This window comes from Hydractinia symbiolongicarpus, chromosome 5 (assembly GCF_029227915.1).
Source record: "Hydractinia symbiolongicarpus strain clone_291-10 chromosome 5, HSymV2.1, whole genome shotgun sequence".
In the NCBI taxonomy this organism is placed as follows: Eukaryota; Metazoa; Cnidaria; class Hydrozoa; order Anthoathecata; family Hydractiniidae; genus Hydractinia; species Hydractinia symbiolongicarpus.
Genome location: NC_079879.1, coordinates 21,478,622 through 21,498,767, shown reverse-complemented (window position 1 = coordinate 21,498,767; position 20,146 = coordinate 21,478,622). Strand labels below are relative to the sequence as shown.

The window sequence follows — 20,146 nt, the reverse complement described above, 5'->3', positions numbered from 1 at the left end:
AAGTGAAATTTGCTGTCATCAAAGGCAGAGATCCAAGTGTAAAGAATGCGGGGGAAGTGAAATATGGCCTCATCAAAAGCATAAATCCCAAAGTAAGGAGTGTGGCGGTAGTAAAATATGCCCCCATCAAAGGCAGAGGGCTTTTTGTGAAGAGTGTGGCGGTAGTCAAATATGCCAGCATCAAAGGCAGAGATCCACCTGTAAAGAATGTGGCGAAAATCAAATTTGCCACCATCAAAGAATAAGATCAATATGCAAAGACTGTGGGGGTGGAAGCATATGTGACCATCAAAGGGCGAGGACAAGGTGCAAAGAGTGTTGAGGCGGAAGCGTCTGCCATCATCAAAGGATAAGATCTAAATGCAAGGATTGTGGGGGGAGTCGGTATTGCCACCATGGAAGCTAGGGCGGCAATGCCCTATATGTGATCTTCCCGGTCATCTGGCTCATAACGTACGCGTAACAACCTACCGGGCCCTGAAGGGAAACAAAGAGCTCAGCTCCCAGGAGTATCTTGGGTGTGATATGGCTACGCTGCGGGCCCATATTGAAGCCCAGTTTTCTGAAGGGATGACATGGGATAACCATGGAGAGTTGCACATTGATCACAAGGTACCTCTTAAATATCGAGAAAATGGGGATGTTCCATCGCTTGCCAAGGTTGGCAGGAGATTGCACTACACCAATATGCGGTCTCTCAAAAAAAAGGTAATTCATTGGTTATCCAGGCAACTGCTCTGGCTGAGACATATCAGGGGTACAAAACGTATAGATAATTCTCATTTCACCATTACGGTACCCAACGAAATGGACCAATTCGATCTACTGTACATGCCCCACAATAGGGTATATGGAAACCTACAAATATATTCTTACGGGGATTGATGCGGCTTCACGTTACTAAGTAGCAAGACCCCTGCGTACCAAAAAAGCCGGCGAAGTCGCCGACATGATCAAAGATATCTACAAGGCAGGACCTTTACACTACCCTAAAACCTTTCAGTGCGATAATGGTTCCGAATTCAAGTCAAATGTAACGAAACTACTGGAGGATAAGGGGGTTGAGATCAAGCGGGCCACCACCAAGTACCACCATACATTTAGCTACAACAAGGTCCTTGCAGAGAGACTCTTCAAGCCCCAAGATGCCCAAGAGTTAGCATCCGATGAGACTAGTAACACCTGGGTGAAACATTTGTATACCATCGTCAAAAACCTTAATAATACCAAGACTTCCATGATCGGCATGAAACCTAATAAAACGATCAAGCTCGAAGATGTCCCACTTCCAAAAAGCGAGGAATATCCCGAGGAAAAGCCTCCACCTGAGGACGGTCTCTACCTCTATCTTCTACAAGCCGGAGAGGAGCATAGTGACTCTAAAAGACGCGCAACCGACGCCTTTTACAGCAAACATACTTACAGGCTGGATCGTAATGTGATGGGTCGTCTGTTATACTACCTAAAGGATGGTCCCGAAAGAAGCTTCGTTTCGGAAGAGTTCATGCTTATTCCTGAGGATGTTCAGATGCCTCTGAAGGGTGTGAAGGATTGGTAAAGCGTATTTTCAGAAGTACGTCCAAGGGTTTATCCTCCAACTCCTTACCCTGATCTCTTATATACAGTAAGGATGGTTCGGTATTGAATGGGTATCCATAAACAATGCCTTTGATGACATCACGCTCAATATCCAAATCAATATAAATCAATCGTCTATCTGGTATAGGAAAATTGAGTATGTTGCTTATTGTTTCTATATCAGCAAAATCCGACAACTTCAACGCCTTATCTTTGATAACCTCGTAACAGAGTGCCCCATACTTGTTCTCCTTAACTGAGACAATATTAAGCCCTAGGCGTTCAATATCATCCGTGAGATCATCATCGATCTCGCTTCTTGCAAATGTTGCCCATGTTTTTTCGCCTGATGCTACCCTGTGCAAAAGATCTTCGTCGGTAGTGTATTCAAAACATTCATAGTATTTCGCATTTCGGTACCTGAAATTTTCTAGGCAGGTAGGACAATAACCAGTTACCTATCCTGCCTTTTTACAACAATGTATCACAGGTACCTGAATATCGTAGTTGATTGTAAATTGATTTTTTTTTATGTATGCTTCCATCTTTTTGATATTTCAGTACCTTTTAACATACAGCTGAAGGGGTCAAAAAAGGTATATTCCATATGATTGGTTGGTAACCAACCCACTTTTGCATATAATTTTCACTACCCTTGCGGATAGTGCAAATTGTGTCTGAATGAAGGTGGACAGATCTGTCCATCTCCTATTCCGCGAGTTCTAGGAGGCGTTCATGCGTGTAATTCTCACCAAGCTTAAAATGCCTGACTCTCTCCGGGTTGACTTCAATGATGATATTAGTCTCCTCGTGTATTATTTTCATGTCACTCCTCTCATGTGGATACCATAAAAAAGGGCTTTTTCTGTCTCCTCAGATTCTTGGGCAAGGCAGTATAGCTTTGGGTAAGTAGCCACAAACTATGCTTTCTGTGCCTTCCTGAAATAGCCAATTCAAATAGGGATTGTCGACGTTTATCCAAATCCTCGTCTGATATACAACCATCGACTATGAAAAGACTCTCCTCACCCTCCAATAATGAGGATAATTTTTGAATCCATTCAAACAGCTCATTTCCTGGGTCTATAAGGAATACATAGCTATTCTTCCAAAGTGAGGCCCTCTCCAAATAGGTGGCATTCCACCGTAGGGTAGGGCAAAGTATCACTACATTGTGATAGTGGTGCCTGTATTCATTTTCAAGCATATCCAAAACACGATGTATTTTTCCGCAAGACGTCGGACCTGTAAATATTGCCGTGTACGGATCTCTTACGACATCCATTTACTAATAACTCCACTTCCGATTATGAATTTTTGAATATACTCCAAAGCATGACCCACATACCCATGTACCCCTGTGGTTATTCACCAAGGACCCTCGACAGGCAGGGCATAACTTAGTCCCTCGGGCCCTATATTTGAGGGGTGTTGTAGTGAACCTTAATTTACCTTGCAGGCATCGCAATGCGTTGCGATACCTTTCAACAAGCCCTGCCTTCTCCGGGCTATCCCGATAAGTTCGGCATATTGACTTACAATCCGGTATGTCAATAGGTCATGAAGAATCAAATAATTTTCATCATGTTGAATGTCCCTAATTTCCACATCAATAGCAAGAGGGTCTATTTCAACATTTTCAATGACCCTATTTTTTTGAGTCGCCCGCCTTTTTTTGGCTTTATCAAGGCAGTCTATGCAACTTTTCGTTCGACCATTACCACTAATTTTAAACTTATGTATGGGTATTAGATTTTTGCATACGCGGCAACATTTGATGTTTATTTTATTTTTTGTGGTGACTATTCCCGGATGTTATAGCGTTCTGTGCCCGTCAGCAAGTGTCGGGCAATTAGAAGTTTCACCGTGTCTGAAGCGTACCTTGTTATTCACGTCTTTCGTAATTCTCCCAGGTATAGCCCTCATTAAACTTGGCCTTAATATGGTCCCGCAAGAGAATTATTAGTTCATATAAGGGTTGCATGTAAATGCGGCGTTTCGTCGTACCTTTTGATACCATTCCAAGATCAAGGCATGGAATGTATGTTTTTGTAAGTTGCCCTTTGCTGTTTGACTTGAACCGGTTTAATGGTAGGGTTTTTAAACATTTATGGCACTGCTTAGCCTCCTCTTCCATATTTTCTATTTGTCTCTATGACAAATAGAAATTTCACCGGGCGGTCTATTTAGGTTTAGGCACGATGGTTGCGGGTAGCCACCCTTTGGATACGGCCATTTCACGACTTGCTCTCCCTGCTGAAAAATAGGCAACCATCTTAATGACATCGCTGGTGTCCATTTTTGTAGATGGCCTCGTTATGTCAAAAATGTTTTTACCTGCCATGGCATACGCAAAGGTGAAACCAAGGTCTACCACTGTCTTGTAAAGCACATCGTTACGTTACTTGCCATTTTATTAGGTGTTATTTTTTAGCAAAATTATTGCAATTTGAAGATGTCAATCTGAGGCCGGGTTTTGTCCTGTTTCCCCTGTTGGGGCTCCGGTGCGGTGTTTTGGGGTTTGTTTTTACCATTGCCAAACATATACCAGACGCCTACTCCTATGGCAAGCACGGTAATCGCTCCAACTCCATAGATGTGGACACTGCCCATTGACTGTATAGAACTGGCCTCAGAAGAGGCTTTGGCTGCAGGCTCTACAGTACCCACTTGTTGTTTCATTTCTTCCTTCCTCTTCTTCATGAGTGCCGCCAGCTTGTGTCCCTGTAAAACTTTTCCCGATAGCTTTGGGGCTTTGTAATGACTCTCTCTTCTTGTTTTTGAACCTCTTCACTCATTTATCATTATGGTGACGTCTCCTCCGTCGTATCCGCCTCCTCCTCCGCGTTCTCTTTCTTTTTTTGGTACTGATATGTCTTGCCGTATGCCCCGCAATGAGAATAGGTACCAGAAACGTTCCGAAGGTACAATATGCCAGTATGCCCAAGTCCGCGAAGGAGTCTTTAATAATAGGGTCATTATTGATATCATTTTTCAGGGCCTCAACGCTATCCAAATTTACAAAATTGTTAACCAGGTTGGCATATAGGAAAACGGCATGGGTAGCCAGCGCCTTTGACGTCTTCTCCCCTTTCTCTTGAATCTCATGTTGTACGTAATCGGCATGTACCTTTTCCACCACCTCATCGGGGCTTTGTCAATGAACCCTTCGATACACTTCTTTGGTAGGAGATGTCCTTTACCTTTGCGTAGGGCTTCCTTTAAAATTTGATGCTTATCAATGGGTTTCTCGATATTTTCATATTCTGCAGAGGTGGCTGTGTCGAATACTTGTGCAATATCGGACGACATCTTTATTATACGTCGATATCGAAAAAATATGTAAGCAATCAGGGAATAAGGCATGAGTATAGCAATATACAAGTATGCCTCCATTTTCTTCTCCTGTAGACGCCAGGCGGTAATGGCCTCTTGCAAGCGTCGTAATTTGATCTGGTTGTACTACCCGCTTATCGTCTGCCCTGTTGAGTGCCAACTTGTTCACCTCCTGGGCATATCCCTTATGACCCTTATTTTGAATCAGGATCTGGCTTTTGTGGATGCCGAAACTCTCTTCCAGACATCGCTGATAGTCATCGAAGGTTATCGACTTCTTGGTGACACACCTCTCCACGCCCTTTACTTTCCTGTCACCTCCATCTTTGGTAAGGCTCTTGTACGCATATAGCTTGGCCCTGAGGGTGATGACCTCTGTCATGATTTTACCACCCAGCACATCTTTCATCAGACCCACAACCTTCTTGTTTTTCCCTATAGGGAGAGATCTCCTATCATCTGCATTATAGGCACTTGTATCAAAACGTGCCTCAACATCTTGTGCGATATCCTCATAAAGTCCTAGGTTCGTATATGGTACACAAAACTGTCCGTATCCATATAGCATATCCGCAGCTTGCTACCGTATTTGGGCTGCATATAGTTGTAATGGAATTCACATCTATATATACGGGCTTGTTTATCTTCACCTTAGTCTTGCCCATCTCTACACCTACCAAATTTTTGCTAAACCTGCTACTTCCCTTAAAATTCATATATTTATCCTCATTGGTGACTAGCTGGATATTGCGGTGGTTCCGGGTATTTCCCATCGTCTTTCCAAATACACTTAAATTCATGAGTTTATAAAAATCATTTTTGGCAGCCATTCTCAACCAGATCACTCTGTGCACTTTTTTGAGCTCAAGCCCATGTTTTATAGCCTCATGAAGGGCTCTGATTTGCACCGCATATCTACGCTTATTACTCAGATTCGGGACCAGCTTCTCAACCTTATGGACCATCTTGCGTTCAAGTAGGAACGGTTGCTCATTATGCTTTTCGTGCAGCTCCCTTCGGTAGACTATATATCTACCTCTAATATGTACCCGTGCTTATTCCCTTCAACGAGCTTCCCAATCCGCCTTTCGGTGAATGCCTCAACATTCCGAACCCATTTGAAGCCATCTGTTGGTAGGTCTTGACGCATCGCATAGCCGTATAGGTTGTTGGCGTCCAGATATTATAGGTAGAAGGACTCCTCATTGGGGTTATACTGCTCTCCCATGTACTTGTTATTGGCTTTGGCATATCGGTGTACGGCCTGGGTTATACCTCCTCTTATAACCTTCTCGAACATCAGGAGCATGTCGGGGTCTGTAAGGAGCTCTAACCTTATGCCTGTAAATTTCAGGGCTGTTTTCCAGGCCAAGCCAGGTGCGGAGTAGAAATGGGCAGGATCAAGCTTGCAATTGCCCAAGCAGACGCCCCGAAATGTCTCGAAGACGTCGACTAATAGCAGGACGTTTATTGTTAGGTAGATATCATGGTAGTCCCCCATAGTGATGTTATTGCCCTCTAAGGTAATGACATTCCATACCTCTTTTGCATAGGTGTAGTCCCTGTCGCTTATGCCCTTGATATTTAGCTTGCTGTAAAAGGCTTCCTTTGGTGGTAGTTCCAGCTCCTCAAATCGCTTCTATCCATCCATGTACTCATAGGGGTACACGCCTTTTCTCAGCATCAGCCTGAAGACATCATCTTTGTCGATGAATTTGGCCATGGATGGTACATTTGCTTTTACCTGGTCTCGATTAAGCTTCTTTGTGGTACTCGAGTCGCAATTTTTACACCAAAACTTTGCCATGTATTCCGTGTTCTGGGTGTCGTACTTCTCACCTAATTCCCGTATGAAGAGATGGGCATCATACCCCGATAAGTTATGGAATATCACTGGTATGTGGCCGGGTATCTTGTATTTGAGGTTGCATATTGTGTGCGCTGCGCCTCTATACAGACCTGTATAGTGGCAGTGGTTCCTGACTTTACGGTTATTCTCATAGTTATCAAAGGGCTTCAGGCAGATATGACAGTGCGTGGCCTCGTCATGTTCTCTTTTTAGGACCTCTGTTAGTTTGGTCATGGGTTGCTGAGGATATGTAATATAAAGTCTTTTCACTTCATCCTCGAGATGGTTTACGAACTTCGTCACACAGTCCTCACAGGATCACCACCTTGGTACGTCCGTCGTGCACCGATCGACGTAGGATTTTGATCCTCTTTTCATCTATATACATAACATTCACCGCAATGTCGGGGCTTTTTGCCTCGAATTTGTATATGGATTTGATACTTGTTGGGAACTCTATACCATCCCAATTATAAAGGTCTACATGATGCTTCAGCTTGCTTATTCTTTGTGGATCTTTTTCAATCTCACCATGATGCAAGGATGCTATAATGGCCCACTTGAAACACTCCCCATCCTCATTTTTTGGGTTAAAAATTGCCTTTTTAGAAGCTACCCATTTTGGTAGTTCAACATACGATGAACCTCTCGTTAACCGTAGAGTATGGAAGTCTACATCAAGATATAGGATTTTAGATATTGTAAAGCCACTTCGGGGCAGTGCTGGATTTTCCACATTTGATTTTCCACATTTGATTTGGGCAAACATCCTATCCAGCACATCGTTCACGCCGCTACCCTGGAATACCGAGGCCATATTGCTATGAAAAACCTTCTTCACCTCAATGTACTCATCATTAGCCCCTCTATATTTGACGGCTTCTTCCACATAATCCACAGGGATAACTGTACCTTTGCCGACCCCGATCTTTTACCTATACCATTAATTCGGAAACTTCGGAAGGTCCTGTGGAGAACATGTTTATGTTCCTTAGGTGTAAAATCTTGCCCTGTATGTTCATATATATATAGTCTTCCTCAGCCTCTTTTTCTACCTCATCATGGAGCGTAGGGCTTGTGTTGGCTGTCCTGTTATAGAACCCCATCACCCCGCGTTTGAATGCTGCATAGGTACTCTTGACCCCTTCTTTTATAGGCTTTGGAACAGCGTCCACAAGCCAGTTGTACCATTCCCGCATCTTGGTCTCAACAATCGATCGATTTTTCGACAGCTCCTGTTTCTCGAATACATCCATCTTAGATGGGGGCAATACCTCGTTGTACCATTCCCTGATTTTACCCCCGATGGTTGGACGGGTCTTGGCCATCTCCTGTCTCTCGAAGACGTCCATATCGTCTGATGTTATAGGCCTGACCGGTTTCTGTGATACATTCTCCAATAAGGCAACGAATTCAGCTTTACGTAGTCTATAATACCCTGTTAATCCACGGCACGGCTAGGCAAGGCATAGTATGGACTTTCCCCACTAAGTCTTGGATGATCGGGGATTTCTTGTGATGTCTTGTGGGCGTGCGCGTTCGCCTAAGCCAGAAGTAACATTTCTCTATCTCTAATTTTCTATATCCCACAAATTAATTTCTAATTGACTGAATTCAGGGTGGTACAATTCGCAATTTTTGGAGATTCTAGAGAATTAAGGAGGTTTAGGGATCATATTTTGGAGAAAACACGAAAAATCGTATAATTTAAAATAATTTGGAACACCCCTTATTTTAGATGTAAGGAGAAACATGAAACTGTTTCTACCTCCATGGGGGAATGAAGATTTTGGGTTTAAATTCTAGGTCATTTAGAAGATCTTAGGTCTACCCACCCCGTTGTGTTAAGTTTATAGTAAAGATAGTAAAAAGATTTAATGGTATTTTTGTTGATAATGAAGGATTTTTTTTACGTTCTTTTTTGTTTCTTTGAGGAAAAAAAATAGATATTTCTTAACACTCAAGTTGTAACCATTGTTATCAAAAATGGAATGTGAGCCGGTACTCTACCTAATATAAAATTTAAAAAAGCTTTTTTAAGACAAGAAGAATCCTTAAGAAGATATTTCCTGCGTTGCTTGAAGTTATAGGATATTTTGCTAAATTCGAAAAATTAACCGCATCTAATTTTAACGAAGCTGCGCAATTTACAAAATCAAATTCACACAAAAGTCAAAAAATCCTTTTTTTTCCTGTTTTTTCTTTACAGCTCCTATTAAAATAGTCTAGTAAGGTAATTCTGATTATTATATTGCATGGGTGGTATAGAACACAAACAATGGGAGGTATAGCGGAAGCACAATGGGTAGTATAGTGGCAACACAAACAATAGGTTGTATAGCGGTAACACAAACAATGGGTGGTATAGCGACAACACAAACAATGGGTGGTAAAGCGACAACACAAACAATAGGTGGTATAGCGACAACACAAACAACAGGTTGTATAGCGATAACACAAACAATAGGTGGTATAGCGACAACACAAACAATAGGTGGTATAGCGATAACACAAACAATGGGTGGTATAGCTGTAACACAAGCAATGGGCGGTATAGCGGTAACACAAGCAATGGGTGGTATAGCGGTAACACAAGCAATGGGTCGTTAAGCGATAACATAAACTATATTCTTTTACAGTTTTTATAAAAAATTACAGAAAAATCTTTACAAAATAACAGTGATGTAAAATGTACACGTTCTAATATTGAAAATGCAATGCTCAGCATTGCTCTTTTGAATCAACAGGTTCTGTGTTACTTATAAAAAAGTTGTCTGTTATACAGACAACTTTTAAGAAGACGATTAATGTTGCTTGTATCAAGAGCAAGATTAAAAGACAATCGATGCAATTAATCTTTCACGTACCCAAGAATTTTCAAGGCTGTCAAGGCCGTCTGTGCTTTCGCATGTTTTTTGTTCGGTGAGGCCACAGACGGTTGATAATCCACATTCTGTATGGTAACTTTCATCAAGAAGTTCTTACTGTGAGATTGACCATGCTCGAAGGCGACGGCATATTCCGGTATACCCAATCTATGTTTGGTGCATATTTCTGCAAGTGCCGAAACTGGATGCTTTCCTAAAATTGGAACATTTCACAAAGCGTTTCATGCTTTTGTCTATTCTATTTTGTTCTATAACACTCAAAATGTTTATAAAAAACACATAAAAAGGTGAAAAGTATATATTCCCCTTAAAAGTGGTGTTAAACAAAAATATGTCAGATAAAAATACGAATTCTTACCGTTAACGTTTTCAACAGGGGCTAGCCTTTTCTTTGGTAGCTGTCGACCCGAGTACTGATTCAATTGAGGTTGTTCGTCATGACTATGCAAGCCACCTCGGCCAACCTTCACATCAAATGTTATTGGAGCAACAAAACCCTCCATGTTTTTACCAAGGGGTTGTCCTTCTTTCCACCCCATGCGTTCCATCATTTTCTGACCAACACCGCCTGTAACTGGTTTCAACTGATGAAAAAAGTCCTAAACATAAAGACTAATAATTACACAATAGTAAGGTCTAATTCCTTTTGGTTTAACAGGGAGTGCAACAACTTCCTTGTATGCCACCACTGTTTTTAATAAAACCAAATTAGACAGATTTGCGTTTCTTTTCAGCATACCTTTCTCACCCACGTTTCCACAGCACCTGCTATGTCAGCCTTGTTCATCCTGGTGCCAACTGCACCCGTGAATTTTCCTGGTTTCTTGTTTTGACTACTCCATCTCTTCAATTTGAGATCACATTCGGCAAGCACTAGTTTGGCTGACGAGTCGCTTGGATTAGTATTTAAGATCTGCTGTGCACCAAGCCGGCGAGCAATAACAGCACTTATATCGATACGCTAAACACAGTAACTGGTAACTCTACATGAGAATTTTACACGTACATATACAGAAAAAAATACAAGGTAAAACAAAAAAATATTTATCAGCCGATCAGCAAGAGGAGTATAAAGGAATACGTAGATATGCCAAAAAAGGCTAAAAAAAATTTGTGGTACTTATAGACTTCGAATTCAAGCTGAATAATTTTCGAATTTGCATTCACCAAATCAAAATGTCAACAGTCACAATATTGCAATTTTTGAATTAATCTGAAGTTTTTCTTAAACCGGAGTAGCAGTAATAGCAATTCGCAAACTTTTGACGCGACCCAACCGCGCCAGTGAAGGTTTATTTTGAGGACAAACATTTTTAAGCACACTGTATAACATCCACTGCAGATCGTAATTACCTGTTCGGGATGTTTAGACTCTTTAAAAACAGGTAAGTCCTCCACATCTGAACCAGCGCCTTCTTTTTCGCGGTGATCAGTACCAGACGAGACTGGGAAGTGTTTCTCCAAAGGCCCAGTAATCGGAGGTGGTCCTGTTATCGACAACATTGAACCTGCCATGATAGCCTGTGCAGGGTTCTAAAAGAATCATATACATTAACAATTTCTGGTTGCATGTAAAATTGCGTTCAACAACTAGCACATAGACAAACAATTGTAGCTTCTTCCAAACTATAACGGAGCTCGCTTATTTGATGGATTTGTTACTGTTCACTTAAAAACAACAGATATATCCATTACACTGGGAACTGTCCATATTTTAAACTCATATTGAAAGACGTATGTTACCGAATTTTTTCTTTATTACCGCCAGTTATCACTGTAGATAATTCAGGAGAAGAAAAGTTCGCGAATAGAAAATTAAAAATAAAGCAACACATTGGTTCAAACTTCACGAATCTTCTGCTACATAATCCGAACCATTTAATTCCTAGTCAGGCCAATCTATTTACACCAAATGAAAATATGAAAGCCTTAATCAATACCCTTTAAGTAAAATCAATATTGCAAAGCCATATTGTTCGAAATCTGAAAGAAAACAAAAGGAAAAAAGGAGTTCAGTACAAGTTGAAAGCACTCTTTTCAAGCTACAAATACGTGCCCCAATGCCTCAACTTGTTGACTTCAGATGCATATAAACAACACATATTAAGTCAACACACATTGAGTCAACAAACATAGCGAAAAGAGAATGTTTTCAACTCGTAGTGAACCTCTCTCTTTGCATAAAGCTCCCAAGAAACACCAACAACTTCTCAACAACCAGCATGACCTAGAAAATAAAAAACCAGGCTACTACATTTTCTTGAAGCATGTGTAAAATATTTGGAAGCTATGTAAAACATTGTAAAATTATTATTACTAAAATACAAACTGGAAATCAAAATAGATAATTTCAAACGAATTTCCTTTTTGAAATAAAGGACACATGCTTCAATAAAATGCTTTAACAGACATCAATGCTGAAGGCAGTTCTACATTATGTGGCTACTTACAGTTGGTGTGTGTCTATGGGTGTATTGGGTGGGTGTATACATGGGTGCAGGTGTAACATTGAATGGGTGATGAACATTGCCATTGCTGTCAACATCCTGGTCTTCTTTTTTCTCTTCCACAACACCTTCTCTTGCTGAAATTGTTTGACATAGTTTAGTTAGTTTGCTCAAATCTTGTTTATCTGTGTCTTCTGGCTGGTAAGCTTCCCATCGACCATACAAACTTGGTTTCGCTTCTGTATCACCTTTTCTTAAGCTGAGTGATTCTGGAATTTTAATCTCAATGGATTTCTTAGAATTGGATGCCTTTAAACGATTAAACACATCGTTTTGACTTGAAGTTGTTAGAGGACTTCTACTTCGATGTCTGTTGGCAGACACATGCTTTACATCCCAAGAAGACTTTAATCTTCTTTGTTTACTGCTGGATGAACTTCTGCTGCGAGAACGACTTCGTCTACTTATTGATCTGCTTCTCCTATTAATAGAGCTAGCTTTTCTATGACTTGAATGCCTATGTCTTTCACTGGAATGGCTCCTTTTACTTCTTGAGTGACTCCTATGTCTTGATTGACTCCTTCTTGTTCTGGAGCGACTTCTCCTGGAGGAACACTTTTTTTCACCAGAATTAGTCCGCATTCTCTTTGAATGGCTTCGACTTTTAGAGTAACTCCTGTCCCGTCTTCTGTCTCTGGAACGACTTCCACTTCTGTTTCTACTTCTTGAACGACTTCTTCTTTTTGAACGCAACATTTCTTTCGAATGTCTAGGTGATTTCGTGCTTCTTTTATTTTCATCGCGTGATCTGATAAGATAAATAAGAAATAATTAACTTCAATAAATACTAATAAATATGTAAGAGCTAGTGAAGTTGATATTATCATTGCATTTTATCTTGTAAAAATAGGAATCTTTTGTAAACTTTGATACAACATTTTCCATTGTCAAAGAAGAATAACTTGGAAATTAAAACTAGGAAAAAAGACTTTTTACGATGCAGTAGCTAATATTACCATTCAGTCAACAAGAAAGCTTTTTGATTACTCCTGAGACAAAAAATAGACCTTAAATGTGCAAAATCAGAGAGATAACTTTTTATAAGTTATCAGCAAACAATCCTAAAATTTGATTTGTGTGAAAGTTTAGGTTATGTAGACATCTTAAAAAGTCTCTTTCTCTTATCTCCAATACCATTTTTTGCTACATTTCTAGATCTAAGGTAGAAATTTCGAAAACTTGAATGTATATATTTATTTTGACTTGGCCAGATTAAATCTACATCAAAATTTTATTTTTCAATAATAATTTTTTTCTACCAGCGCCAGCCATATCAAATTGACACCTAATAACACTTGCCTCGACATTTTGCCTCGTTTTGCCAAATTAAATCTGTGTAAAAATTTGTACCAGTAAAGTGTGGAGTGGAGTTTTGGTTTTCAGATAAGTTTTAATTTCAAGGCTTGATACAGATAATGTATTTGACCATGCTCACCTGCTTCTATTCGGTGATCTGGAAAGTTCTTTATCTTTATCTCCTCTGTCCTCCTTTTTTCTTTTCTGTTTTTTATGTTTCTTTTTGTGTTTTTTGTGTTTGTGTTTATGTTTATGTTTGTGCTTGTGTTTCCTTTTCTTTCTTCGTGCTCTATCATTATTCTGTATTTGATCCTTTATTTCAGTGTCTAACAACTTATCTTCTTTTGTTTTTACAGAATATTCATTCCCAGAAGAGTTATCTTCGGATGTCGACCATGACTCATCTGACGAATAGGCAGAATTGGTCTCATTTCCGTCCATTTATCTAAGATATATATGCCCAGAAAGATAAAGGAACGGAATTAGAGCGGATTGACATGAGAAATCAGAAATAGCGTCTTTATCAGGTTAATAATTAGTGGTGGATCTAGAGTATGTCAAGCTAGTCAGGTGGACATACTTAATTTTTGACCAAAGCCTTATTGTTTCAATTGCATAAAATGTGTCGCATTGAATTTCTGTAGATATATATATATACATTAGATACACATATGCACATATTATATATAGCTCAGCGCATATTCAAAACTGATATGACGTAATATGTAAAAAACTGCCTGTTTACTTTGCGACTTATACTTCGCATTTTGATTTATCATGAGTAAAAAATTCCTTGTCAAAAAATTTATTTCCTGGTTTATTTGAGAAGTATTTGGTAAAATTCAGTCAATTCTTAAAAATATGGCATAGTACATTAAAGGGAACAGAAATTAAAAGTTGTCACGTAGACCTTATGGGTTTTACTAGTCAAAGTTTCAATTATGTGCATATTTTACATGGCTAGTCTTACAATTATTGACGGATATATCCTGTCTATTATTTCCATGAAGAGCCATAGTTTGGATGAGGAGTCCTAGAGTATATAAAGCTTATTTTAAGCTATGCAGACCCACTTATGGTTTGCACTTTGTAACATCCCAAGCCTATGAATAAGAAAAAACAACAACTGAGCAATAAATCACTCACCCAAGGTTACATAAATTCGACTGGTTGGGCAACCTGAATATTTAGAAGTTTATAACAGATATTTTATTATTTTTGTCTATTTTATCTTATCTTCTTTTATCTTTTTGGTTAATTTTAACTACAAATAATAAGAAAATTAATATTGATTTCTATATGTGGAATGAATTGATATTGCTCAGCCAGACAAACTTTTTGTGGAATTGGGGGAGCAATTAATGGCTCAGCTAGTTTCTCATTTCTCAGAATTTCATTTCTCAGTAAATCTTTGCGTGATTGATAGGCCTGCATCCAAAACGGACCACCCAATTTCCCTCACATGGCTTGGGTTAACTCAGGGTAATGGTAACATTTACTAAGAGGAATCGAACCGCTGTCTAATGCACAAATGTAAGAGTTATTACCACTAAGGCATGTGCAAATTTCACATTATCATCAACACACAACAGATTGTAGCTAGCTAACTATCAAATAAATTAAAGTTAAAAAGCAACTTACAATACATAAATAATTAAAACCTGTAAAACAAGAAATAAGTTCAACTTCTTTTTCTGTACTACACTGTGGCACAGTAGATTAGTGGTTATAGCTCTCGTACTTTGTGCGGGAGACCGGGGTTCGATTCCTCTTGACGGCAATTCAACATGGGCAAGTGAATGTTACCATAGCCCCGGGTTAACCCAAGCCATGTGAGGGAAATTGGGGAGATGGCTCCATGTGTGGGTCGTTGGATGTTGCCGGGAGTTGTCTAGTAGAGCACAAGCCCTAGTTGGGTCTGCGTACCTCAAAATGAGCATTAAATACTCAAGGACTCTCCATCTAAGCCATGGCCCCTCCTGGAAATAATGGACAGGGTATATCCCTCAATATTAGTGAGGCTAGCCACGTAAAATATGCACATCTATCTCTCTCTCTATCTACAGGTCTTCAGAGATTATTTCAGGAGATTACAAAAATTAAAAAAACTAAAAAAATCTACAATAATACTGGAAAGACATTCTTATGCTTCTTATTTTTGTGCGCAAATTTCATCACCATACAATTTTTTTGTTGTTGTTTGAAGATTACTTTAGCAGTGCACATGCCAAGAAACAAACGCCATTAAAAAATTTAAGTAATGTATAGATACTGCTTCATGTGTCATGCAGGGGTATTTTTAATGAAAAACAATATTACACAAACATATTATTCATTTTTTTAGCTAACTCACACAATTATTTTGAATTGATTACAATCTCCCAGATAAGATCTGTACCGCACTGCAGCTACTGTCTTTTGTTTTTTTCATTTATTTAAATATATTTTAGTTCAACAGCAAATTTGCATACGTATATAGTCCTTCATTTTTTGCTTTTCATCATGAATATGATAGGATACAGTTCAGTATAAGGTACAGATTTGGAAAGAGTTTCCCTGATGAGAAACAGTTTTTATATTTAGAAACTTTTTTCGTTTAAAAATTATTTTCTCAATACGGAAACCAATTTAGTTTTCCATTTTCCTAAGCTAATTTGGGCTTCTGCATAATAATCTTCTGACCAATAAAAAGCTTTACCAAGAAACTTAAAAATATTATTTGGAACTGGGGTGTACTTCAGTTGTTCTATTTTGACTCAACTTAGGACACGGCCCTTCTTAAGACGAGATGAACCATCTAAGACACGGTGGCCCATCTTTTGACATGCTGCCCTGTCAATTGACGGGCCAAGACCAACTTGTGACACGGTGTTAAAAGATGTTTGCATACATCAACTCCAATAAAGTAAAAAAACTGGACTGCTGCAACTTTCTGGCGTATTGTTGTGTGTGGCTAGCTGAGATTAAATCGAGTTATGCATTTCAAGATTGTTGTGGGTAGCAAAAATAACACAACAACAAGACCATATAAGCAAGACCATATCAGCAAATGCATTTTTTAAAGCAGTTAGAGACTTTTTGTTGCATGATTGGAGATGTTTTACCTGTATTGTTGTGTTCATAATGACTAGGTAAATAATTATGACTCATATCAAGATATAACATCTAGCTCAGTGTAATTCATGTTAGGTATAGCTAGCTAGCTAAGCTATTTTGTAAGCTATTTATGTTTACTTTTCAAGATAGTTTTTGATGGAATTATTGCAACTTGAATGAATGAATGAATGAATGAAATAAACATATATTTCAGTTTACTAGGAGATAAATATACATTATTAATTAAAACTTTTGCCCTAGTAAACCCCGGAAACTGCCAAAGTTAGCAGAGCTCGAAGTATGACAGCCACCGTGGACAATACAAAACACACAACTTACACAGACAACACTACAAAACAAGACAGACAAGCGAAAAAATGTGAAAAATATTGCAATTGCAAATCCCAAGAAAAAAGTGGTGTGAAAGTGATTGTGAACAATAGTAATTTTAGGTATATATAAATTAAACATAATTAGACAACAATGTATGCTTTATTAGAGATTTAAGTCTATGCAAAGGGAGATCTAAAAGCCTTATTTCAGGTAAAGTATTCTGACAACTAGACCATGATAGGACACTTTGATGCCTAATGGATTTCAAACCAAATGCAGAAGTACGAACAGCACGCAAATTTATAAGGCCTAAGCTGTTAGCACGAGTATTATGAGAGTGAGAGAAGTCAATTGAAAAGGTACCAATCAGAGGAACAGGTAGATTGTTGTGAAATAAATTATAAATAAATAATACATTTTGCAGTTTCACAGTATCTGTGAATTTAAGGATGCCTAAATCTTTATAATATTGGTTTGCATTTGTTCTATGGTTGGCAAAATTCATAAAACGTAAAGCACAATTTTGAAGGACAGTGATTCGGTTCACTTGTAAACTTATGGACTGACCCCAGACTTGGGTGCAATAATTTAGATTTGAGTGGAAAAGAGCATTATAAACTGACAGAAGAACATCCATTGGCACATAATGTCTTATTTTTGCAATGATTCCATTAACCTTTTTCAATTTGGTTGCAACTGAATTAATCTGGGACTTCCATCCTAGGTTAGAATCAAGCAGTACACCAAGATATTTTATAGTTTCACTAGGAAAAACCTTTTGACCACCAATAGAAAGCTTAACTTCACAGTTAAAGGGTTTAGAGGGATGTCTAAAGAGTATATATTCCGTTTTACTAGCATTAAGAGATATTTTGTTAGCACTGAGCCAGTGCCAGAGGAATCTAAGATCAAGATTGACTTTTTTGACGAGGGATTTCAATGAGGGATTAAAATGCAGCAAGTTTGTATCGTCAGCAAAGTGATGAACTAGGGAAAATTTAATTGCTTCGTGTAAGTCATTAATATAGAGCAAGAAAAGAAGTGGGCCAAGTACAGATCCTTGAGGAACACCATGCTTCATAAATACCTTATTTGAGAAAATACCTTTAATGAAGACAAACTGATCACGGTCAGAAAGATAGGATTTTAATAAATTTAAGACATTACCTCTAACGCCATAATGAATTCAATCAATTTTTTCAATAAGATTTCATGGTCAACAGTATCGAAAGCTTTTTGGAGATCTACGAAAATTCCACAAACATAATTACCTTTGTCTAGGTTGTCAGCAATTTTTTGAATCATGTTAAGCAAGGTTTGTGAAGTGGAATAGTTTTTTTCTAAAGCCAAACTGTTGTGAATATAGGACCTTGTTTTTGTTAAGGAACTTATAAAGTCTATCATGAATCAGTTTCTCAAAAATTTTGTCAATATTTGATAACAATGAGATTGGTCTATAGTTTGTGCAGTCGAGTTTGGATTCTTTCTTGTGAATAGGGATGACTTTAGTTAATTTAAGTTGAGTTGGAAAAACACCTAAGGTAAATGAGAGATTAATAATTTTAGATAAGGGACAAGCAATTTCATTTTTAATAAGACTCAAAACATTATAAGGAATACTTGATGGACCACTGGACTTTTTAGAGTTTATAGTAGATATATTTCAGAATCTCCTCTGGAGTGGTGGGTGACAGGAACATTGAATTGGGTACACTGTTTTTTAGAAACTGATTAAAGTTTTTAGGTGTGTGAGGAATTTTCTTGCGAAGGTTTGTTGCGACAGAAGAAAAAAAGTTGTTGAAAGTATTGGCTACAGTTAAGGGATCTGTGGTTATAGATTTATTAATGTTAAGTAAGATTAAATTAGATTCATTGCGACTACTAGAAGAGATTAAGGACCTTATACCTTTCCAAATGTTACCAATATTCTGGATGTTTTTTTGAAATAATCAGAATAGTAATTCTTCTTACTGGTTCGACACAAGGATACAATCCTATTACGATATCTTTTATATCTTTCTTGGATGTTAGACTTAATGATAGGGTTTTTTGCACACATAAAAGATTTATAAAGTTTGTCACGGATTTTCATGGATTTTAGAATACCTTTGGTCATCCAAGGATTTTGTGGTTCAGTTTTTGATTTTGTTGATAATATAGTTTTATATGGAACATGGATATCCAAAATGTCCTCAATGGCTTTAAAGAAATTGTTAAAAGATGTGTTTACATCTTTATTACCTGTACAAAGTACATTTTCCCAATTTAATGCAGAGACTTCATTTGAGAAATTGGTTTCGTTAAATTTAGACCTATTACGTAACTTGAGAGACAGCATCGTTTTTGGCTGGGGCAGCCACGATTAAAATATTTTGTTATATATATTCAAGAAACAGGAACTAGGACTATGATTTAATTTAAAGAAATAATATATATATGTTATAATTTATATTTTGTGTGATCAGTCTCACCAGTTTCGAGCAGAGTCTTTAAAGCTCCCATTTGAGCTACAGAAACCTTTTTTGAAATTCTTGCCCAACTGGACGTCAGCCTTATGTTGGGACCAAACCCACAACCACTTGGACATTTATCAAATTTATTTGTCGAATTATGTCTGTGTTTTTAAGAAAAAAGTATTTATGACATGGTATTTGTATTGCTCATTACTTTAGCTATATTTGTAATAGATTATATTTAGAGAATTCATGATTTATTCGTCTTTGTAGTTTTCTCCTATAGACACTGCATTTGTCCACAGTTGCGCTAGGCTTGTCTTCAATTTTTTTTAAATTCGTAACAGTGTGTTGCGCATGGTACAAGGCTTAACTTTATTCTGGAAGTCTTCAGACTGGCCCATGGTGTGGCTGTTTCTTATAACCCTCAATATTTGTGAGGCTAGCCATGTAAAATATGCACATCTATCTAACTTAGTAAACATTCGCAACGCATGCTACGTATTATCTTTTCCCAGACAAAAAAGAAATTAGTAAACATAAGATTTAAGTACCTGGCTAGCTTGCGTTACAGCTTATGTCAATTCACACCTGACCCTACTCAATAGAGAGCAATTTACCGATGTAGGTTTGACTGCTTTATCGGGTCTGTAAAGAACGATAGTAAACCGTAAAAAAAAATTCATTTGCACAGGTTCAAAAAATTCGCCATCTTTGACAAACAATTGTACGGTGACCGAATTTGCACAACAACGAAAACCCGAGAGAAACAGACCCACACGCAACCTTTTCCCCAGAACAATTTTTTCG

General features: G+C 38.3%; 1 protein-coding gene across 1 annotated transcript; it reads right to left on the bottom strand.

Moving 5' to 3' along the window:
• Window positions 1–9,374: 9,374 nt before the first annotated feature.
• On the bottom strand, window positions 9,375–20,102 carry LOC130645320 (protein SON-like). Its single transcript, XM_057451278.1, has 7 exons — window positions 19,891–20,102; window positions 13,594–13,899; window positions 12,102–12,906; window positions 11,005–11,184; window positions 10,391–10,612; window positions 10,010–10,250; window positions 9,375–9,844 (listed from the first exon to the last, which is right to left on the bottom strand). Exons 2-7 carry the CDS (start codon window positions 13,893–13,895, stop codon window positions 9,615–9,617), a joined length of 1,980 nt encoding a protein of 659 aa, XP_057307261.1. The 5' UTR covers window positions 13,896–13,899; window positions 19,891–20,102; the 3' UTR covers window positions 9,375–9,614.
• Window positions 20,103–20,146: the final 44 nt, after the last annotated feature.